The sequence below is a fragment of the Quercus suber genome, unplaced genomic scaffold, assembly GCF_002906115.3.
Source record: "Quercus suber isolate HL8 unplaced genomic scaffold, Cork oak 2.0 scaffold_914, whole genome shotgun sequence".
Lineage (NCBI taxonomy): Eukaryota > Viridiplantae > Streptophyta > Magnoliopsida > Fagales > Fagaceae > Quercus > Quercus suber.
Window position 1 is genome coordinate 110,421 of NW_027070338.1, and position 8,162 is coordinate 118,582.

Genomic DNA, 8,162 nt, shown 5'->3' on the forward strand with positions numbered 1-8,162 from the left:
TATAAGTGACCACAAAAGTAGAATTCGGCCAAATTTAAGCAAAAATGAGGAAATGATTATAACTTTTTGTCACCCATTTTTTCACACTTCTCCTTGCTGTACAAGAGGATCTACCATCAAAGTTATAAACTATTGTTCTAAATTATTTTGTAATATTGTCTTGGTTGAAGTGTTCTTTAAGTTAAAAATATTAATCATACCCAAGCATATCAATAGGCTTGGCACAATTCATAAATACAATGGTTCCGTTTTGAGTAAAACACCCTAAAATCCAAATTAAATTCTAGTATTATGCATTCAACGTTCCTCTTTTAAATCTTCATGGTTAAACTTAGTAATTTCACACCAAAAGAAAAGATCTTTGTAACTTTGGACATCTTGTTCTGAAAACCAATGAAGTTATCTCCACAAAACATATATACGCAGTTAACTTTTTGTATATTAATTTCAGAAACCACTTGAAAGAAAAAGTTAAAGGAGATGGTAGTGATTTCATCACAAGTTCTGGACAATAACAGTTTGTGTAATATTATATATTATCTTCTTTTTTGTAATAATTTTACAGTGCATGCATTATGTTCAATTGTTCATACAAAAAAAAAATAGTAATTGAGAGCAGACTTAGAGTAACTCGATCCTATGTTGTAATGGAATATTTGCACACTTGCTTCAAATAGTTTGGGGTTTTAACGACCGTCAATTTTAGAAAGTGTTATTTCATTTATAGAATTAGATGCTGCCCTAGTTGATCTGTCTGTACTATTGTAAGTACCCTTCAAAATAAATGCAGGTCGTTTTGGAGAAGGAAGAGGAGTGTCATTACCCAACATGAAAACAACAGTTGACATGGTTGGCCGGTCTGTTGCATGTTCTTGCACGCATAAAAGTCCAATTTGAATGCATCTTGAAACTTCATTAGCAGGGAATGTCTCATCTAGTAACGGGTCGACTATTTTCATGGAATTGTCTTCTCTCCATAGGTCCCAAACCTGAGACAAGATATTAATCATATTAGGTTCAAGAATATAGGCTTAATTTTGTAGTCATTGTTTGCACATGTACTTACAAGTCCAATCAAATTTGAGGAAGGGCCATCATGATGGTAAGTACTATTCCTTTTCCCAGAAATGATCTCCAGTAGCAATACCCCAAAGCTATATACATCAGACTTTATTGAAAAAAGTCCTTGCATTGCATACTCAGGTGACATATAACCACTGTCATAGCACAATGAAAAGGAAGATATTGAACCTCAACATAAAATGGTCAAAGATAGCCCTTTGGGCACTAACATACATGTAAAATTTGAAGTATCACAATATGAAAGCAAATTACAAAGATATCCTTAGTATTTTTTTTCTTACATAGGCCTGTAGTTTGTACTCTCCTTAGATGTAAAAATGGTAGTCAAGTAATCGGTTAAAAAAGTATATCTTTGTTTTCTATCATACTTACTATGTTCCAACGATGCAATTTGTATTAGCTTCAATTTGGTCCCCTGCAACAATTCTTGCCATACCAAAATCTGAAATTTTTGGATTCAATGCATTGTCAAGTAGAACATTGCTGGCCTTTAAATCTCTATGAATAATTCTTAATCTTGAATCTTGATGAAGATATAAGATCCCTCGACCAATTCCGCAAATAATCTCAAATCGCTTTTCCCAATCTAAACACGACCTTTTTTTTTCATCTAAATGAAGAAATGAGAACTTGGATTAGATTATATTGCATTCATGCTTTCTTACTTATGTATAAATCCTGCTATTTGGAATTGATATGTTTGTAATGGGAGGATTTTTTTCTAGTGATGATGGGTGAGGTTAATGTGAAAAAGAAGACATACCAAAAATGAAAAAGTCCAAACTTTTATTTGGCAAGTACTCATAGATCAACATCTTCTCTTCTTTGTGAATGCAACAACCTAAAATTCTCACAAGGTTCCTATGTTGGAGTTTAGCAATTAGTGCAGATTCCATTTTGAATTGTTCTATTCCTTGTCCAGAGCATTTTGATAGTCTTTTTACTGCTATTTCCATTCCATTTTGTAGCAAACCCTGCATCCAAATATCATTTTGTCATTGTGCACAATTGTTGAAAGAAACTCAACTTGGTGAATTATTTGGGGAAGCCTAACTGTACACAACAAATTCATACTCAATGAGTACCTGTAAACATTCATGATGGAATTTATGATGCATAAACACACTTGAAATGAGATTATGCGAATTCTAGGACTCGTTCAGTGAGACTACCTTATAAACTGGGCCAAAACCACCTTGGCCAAGCTTGTTAGCAATAGAGAAGTTATCTGTAGCTGCAATAATGGTTCTTAGATCAAATAATGGCAAATTTGAATTTTTTCTAGTTCCATCGAGGTCCCTTCTACTTGGAGAGTCTTCAAAGTTACGTAAAGTGGAGTCAACACTATATGAATATGTGCTATGCCTCTTCTCTGTAATAAAACAAGTAATTAATAACGCTAGTAACCATATTTGTCCAATTAGGAATTCTCACACAAAAGCCTTATTTAATAAAACTGAGAAACACACTAAAATAAAAGAATGAAACAGAGGAAAATAAGAGGAAAAATATAAGTTTACAATTTTCTATTTATCATTGATAGGAAATCCCATTTGGTTAAAATGCACTTTTCTAAGAGGTAAGTGCTTATGGGTGATGAAAGTTCTTTAGGCCTACTGATGGGCTGGAGAAAATCTTAAAATGTCAGGGAATTGGTTGGGCCATTCATTTTAGTTGAAAGGGTGAAAAAATTATCCATGTGGCATGATAATTGACACCCTGAAGGTGTTTTGATCCCCAACTTTGTCCAAAAGGGGTTGTATGATATTGCAATTTTTGAGTTTCTAAAAGTATCCAGTATTCTAAAAGAAACGCAATAGCCTTGGAAACCTATCAGATCAAAAGATACTACCTTACAAGCTCATTTTCATTAATTAAAATTAGCTAAGACAACTCAATGTACTGGATTTCATCTAAATATGGAAAAGTCACATGAATTTCAACCTGGAGTGAAATAAGAAACAAGATGGATACAGCTGAATGGTGGAAAGTGGTATGGTCTAAAGCAGCTGCTTCTAAGCATTCGTTAATGCTTTGTCTTGTCTGGTAGTGAAGGACGAATTGCAATTTAGAGTAGAATTAAATAAGAAACATGTATGTCTCAATGAATGGTAGAAACTAGTATGGTCTAAAGTAGCTTTTCCCAACAAGTCCTTCATATCTTGGTTGGCAGTGAAGGACAGGTTTCCTTCCCAAGAAAGGCTTGTAAAATGGGGTACAATGGTGCTCATGTATGTTTTATGTAGAAGTCAAAGGGGATTTTTGATCATGTCATCTTCGAGATCGAATATTCTTTCTTTTGAATTTAACATTTGGGTATGGTAGACATAAGAATGTGCAAATGGAATGAGCTAATGCATTTATTTGTAGGCTGAAAGGTAAGAAGGTTATGAATAGCATTTGAAAAATTTCCTTGGCTACTTCAATATACCATCTTTGGATCCAAAGTAATGATTATGAGTATAAAAACAAAATATATCCAGTTCTTTTTCATTTTTTCTTTTATCAACTTCTACGCTTGAAAAATATATCAAGTTCCATTCCATTTTATTCAATTTTATTTCATGATTTACGTATTCTGCTTATTCTTTTATAAACTCTGAAACATAGTGTTGGAGTAATCTTGGGAGCATTTTTTCACTGGCCTTAGAAGTATAAAAATAGGTTTAAAAAAGATTGCTCTAAACTTCCTTACCTTTCTTCTTCTTCATTATAAGACAATACACAACTGAGACTATAAGAAGAAACATTACAGCAACAGAAACTCCCAGAATTGCCAGCATCCTGCTTTTCTGAGTAAGACCATTTTTCTTATCATATTGAGCTGAGTAAAAAAAAAAAAAAAATCAAATGACATCATAAATTTCGGAAGTTGATTGAACATAAATATTTATTGATATAGTTTTATAGGAAAATGAGAGTAGGGATGAAACAATGGGTTTAAGGAAAATATGTGATTTTATTATTGTTTTTAAAAAGGAGAAAATGTGTTTCTCATTTTGAGGTCCAACGTATCAAAAGAACAAAACAATAAGACAAATGTGTACTCACAACAATGCCATGTCCATATGTGATTCTCTTTTTTGAGGCTGAAAACATGTTAAAAGAAGAAACGAAAAACAAAAATTGTAAACCTATTTTTGTAACAACAATGTCAAATGGCAAGAGAGTATTTCTTATTAATATAAGTAGAATCACAGTTCAAATTCTCTCTCTCTCTCCTATTATTGTAACTATATAAAAATAAAATAAAACAAGTATTACATAGTAGGACCTACTACGAGTGATGAATATAATTGTAGAAATCTTGTGTTGTTAGGGGTATACAACTCTTAAATAATTTCGACTTCTCCACACATCATTTGAGTTTTGAATTATATGAAATAGATAAGGCAGCATTGTGAAAATTTTGATATTTTTAGATAATTTAACAAAACCGTATATAATTTCTTTCCCGTATGGAATGTAATACTCATTTAGATTTGTAATATGAAATAGATATATTTTAAATAGAGAAAATCATTTTTCAATAGTATGCCCTAAATCAACTTTAAGGATAGTACCATAGAAGGTTAGTACCTTAGGGAAAATTAGATGTTGAACTGGTATTCTGCATAAATTTCAGACTAATATAATACAACAGACATGAACTTTGACTAACACTCTGTTTGTTTTGAAGTAAAATAAATAAAAGTATCAAGTATTTAGTATGACAAATAAATTTTTTCAAGCAAACAAACAAAATCAGTTGTTGATTCACTAGAATTGCTGGTGTAGGAGGTCTAGTGACCAGACTGTCATAATTGTAGCTTGAACGATGTCTTCTACAATCGGACAGGGGGAAACTGCTGCCAGAGCGATGTCTTTGGTCACCAAAATGGTGGCTTCAGTTATCAAACCTCTAGCAAATAGCTTTTGTTAGGTTCTAAAGACTTAGGATTTAATGTATTTAGAACTCTAATGTGTAATGTTGGCAAACCATGATCAAAACTATATATTTAGTCTTGTTTAGACTTGCTCAAAGTTATATATTTTATGTAAAGTTAGAATCGAGAGGTTGCAGATGCATTGGTGCATTTCGGCCTGGCTCGATCAATCGAAAGTTAGACTCGATCGATCGAATCTCCGGCAGAATGTTTTTCTGCAGAATTTTCCAACTCAGCCCTACCTCATTAAATGTTTTGGGTTTTCTATTTTTACGCTAGGTATAAAAGGCAAAACCCTAGCCACGTTTTTGTGAGTTGCTCTGGTTGTATTGTTGCTCATACATTGCGGTTTGTGTGAATCTCTTGTGAGATCCTTGAGGAGCTTTCCTTCACATAAACTTAGGGTTTTCTAGGTAGAGATATTTTCAATACCTTGATGATCAACTCGGTTGCTGCCATTGGAGCTTAAAGAATAACAAGCATGGGTGCTTGTATCTTGTGAAGAATCCAAGAAAGAAGGAGTCTGTGGATTCGGAGCTTGCTCGTGGTTGTGTCAGTAAGTTCTACTAGTGGGTAGCATTACGAAGTCAAGCGGGGAGCTTGTAAGTCCTTTTGTATGAATTTTGAGTCTTTCGCATAGTGGATTCATGTTTACCTTGGGGATAGTTAGGTTAAATCCTCCCCAGGTTTTTACTGTGTGGTTTCCTAGGTCATCATATCTTTATGTTATTTATATTTTCGCTGCTATTTACATGATATGATTGTTTGTTTGTGATAACCTAGATCTGGATTGCTAGCATCGGTTGCCAGAGTGATGGCTCTAGCTACTAGAATGTTGGCGTTGATCATCGGAGCAGTGGCTCTAACCACCAGACTACCAACGTCATCTGCCTAGCTCACCAAACCGGTGACCTAGCCACCAAATGTAGTGAGAAAAGTCACTGTGTATTTTCATAAAATGTTTTACTAAATTTTTAAAGAAAAAAGATTTAAGAGTACCTAATACAATCGCATCCACACGTATGTATAAATCTTGTCCTTCATTAGGATATGTTCTTGTGTCCACCAAGTCCCCTTGCCATGTCAAGCAACCAATCCCTCCCACACTCTCATTTGCACTTGCGTAAGCCATACAAGAACAATTCTTCAAACACTTTTGCTCACACTCTTTCATACTCAAACTCATGTTCACATGTGCTATTGAAGTGTCCGGCACCTTCATATGTGCCAACTTCACGAATCCTTCTTTGTTGTTGCACATGGACACTCCTTGCTTTTCCCTTATGCAATCATGAGACGACTTGGATTCAAATCCAGGAAAGCACTTGCACTCAAAACTGACCAAATCGTGTGGCTCACAATAACTATTTCGACCACAAATCGAATACTTATCACATAACTCTTGTGGGGTGGACCAATATTCGACCCATGTAGTCTCCTGCCATAAGGACCGTTGCATAATTCCTGATTCATCAACCACCATTTTAGAAAAAAATTTGGAGTCAGATAAATTTGAAAGTGTAGTGTACATAATGGTGGTTTCATCTTGATTATTCACAAAGCTAACGTTGAAGTCATTTGATATCATTCTGGCCGGTAGACCACTCCATCTTAGGCCAGTCCAAGATCCAGCACGCCATGATATAGTCCGACCCATGTATAAGAATGCTTGAGGGTACCCAGTTGTAACTATTTGATATGAGTAGTTGCCAATTTCCGGGTCATCTTTGGACTTCCAAGATGTTAAGAACCGGTTTAATCCGGTTCGCCGATCCAGCCCAAGTTTCATAAACGGAAGTAGAGTATTGGAGGGATAATCAAAACTTTGCCATGTAACACCTTGGCTGTCTTGTTGAACCAAAACAAGATTTCCTATATCTAAGAGCTTAGCCATAGAATTATTTGTGGACGAGACAGAAAAAGAAGCATTGGTGGACCAAATAGGAGTGGTTTGGTTTTGGGTGTGGAGTACAAGGTTTCCCTTACTGTTGATGGAGAGGACTCCGGAGGTATCATTGAGAGGAGCGTCTCTGTTTGCAACCCACACAACGGTTTGTTCGGTGATTTGGTTATACCAAATTCCAACGTAGCGGTGGCTGGAACTGCCGGGTCTAAAAAACCCAAGTGCAAAGGTTTTTTGGTTTGAGAGTAGAAGTTGACCATCACCATCCTTGAGAGGTTGGTCTGGTGTTATGATGTCAAGGGAAGTGTAGATTGGGCAAACAAGAAGAAGGGAGAGAAGAAGCAATGATGTATTCCCTGTAACAGGATTCATCATTTTTTCTAATGAAGAGTACAGTAATAGGACTTTTGGCTGACTGGCTGGTATAGCTTGATAGCCATAAAAAAAGAATCAGTTGTTCTTCTTTTAAAAATAAAATTAAATGAGTTATTCTTCATATGCAAGCTATCGTCAACTTGTCAAGGACCTACACACTCAAATCACGTCTACCTAGAAAACCCGTTCACATTAGTGAAAGATGAGTCATGTTAGGGACACATAAAAATACACAATTTTGTGTCATAACTTGCCATGTAGCGAGTTGTAATTAATGGAAATTTGTCCCCACATAGCCCACAATCATATATCCATTAATCACAACTCATCACGTGGCAAGTTGTGGCATAAAATTATGCATATTTATGTGTCCATAATATTACTTAGTGAAAGATACTTATAAAAACTTTGGTCTTCTTTGGCAACTTTAATTTAAGTCTACGTAAACAATTTTTGACCCTAGAACTTAGATGTACATTGACTAATGAAGAAAAAATATTGGGGTATTTATTTATTTATTTTTATATAAGATAGAAATACTACTATAATCTAATTTAAGTGTATAGGTGTGAAGTTTCTTTTTGAAAACTTGAACTCTGCCTATTGCCCCTCACACCCTAAAATGGTGGGTATGCTAAAAGACATGAAAAAGAGAGAAATGTGTGATGTAAGCTTAGGAAATTAATGAGAGACTAATGAGATAACAGTAAAATAAGTTAATGTAAACTTTTGGAAAATAGTAAAAAAATCTTAATGAAAAAGGTAAAAAAAATGCTAAATGCAAAATTAGAACGTCACATGACAAGATCTCATGCACTCCCGCATGAGATCTCTACTTATGTATATATTGATGATTATTCTTTTATAACTTCTAA

At 34.6% G+C, this 8,162-nt stretch overlaps 1 protein-coding gene across 2 annotated transcripts; it reads right to left on the reverse strand.

Annotated features, from left to right (window-relative positions):
- Positions 1-502: 502 nt before the first annotated feature.
- On the reverse strand, positions 503-7,346 carry LOC112034746 (G-type lectin S-receptor-like serine/threonine-protein kinase RKS1). 2 transcript variants are annotated; one of them, XM_024067562.2, is made up of 7 exons: positions 6,009-7,346; positions 3,779-3,907; positions 2,256-2,455; positions 1,847-2,057; positions 1,456-1,693; positions 1,067-1,217; positions 503-989 (listed from the first exon to the last, which is right to left on the reverse strand). In XM_024067562.2, exons 1-7 carry the CDS (start codon positions 7,285-7,287, stop codon positions 687-689), a joined length of 2,511 nt encoding a protein of 836 aa, XP_023923330.1. In that variant the 5' UTR covers positions 7,288-7,346; the 3' UTR covers positions 503-686. The 2 variants fall into 2 exon arrangements, with proteins under 2 accessions (XP_023923330.1, XP_065624331.1); XM_065768259.1 differs by lacking the exons at positions 1,456-1,693; positions 1,847-2,057; positions 3,779-3,907; positions 6,009-7,346 and having other exon boundaries at positions 2,256-2,347.
- Positions 7,347-8,162: the final 816 nt, after the last annotated feature.

What these genes read in the sequence shown, in the direction of transcription:
- LOC112034746 (XM_024067562.2), bottom strand. Translation starts at nt 7,287, where the DNA reads ATGATGAATCCTGTTACAGGGAATACATCATTGCTTCTTCTCTCCCTT. An exon ending in GTTTTGGCCCAGTTTATAAG is followed by an intron (nt 2,058 to 2,255) that starts GTAGTCTCACTG and finishes ATTTGGATGCAG; the next exon opens with GGTTTGCTACAAAATGGAAT. An exon ending in TTTGGACTTTTTCATTTTTG is followed by an intron (nt 1,694 to 1,846) that starts GTATGTCTTCTT and finishes TTCTTCATTTAG; the next exon opens with ATGAAAAAAAAAGGTCGTGT.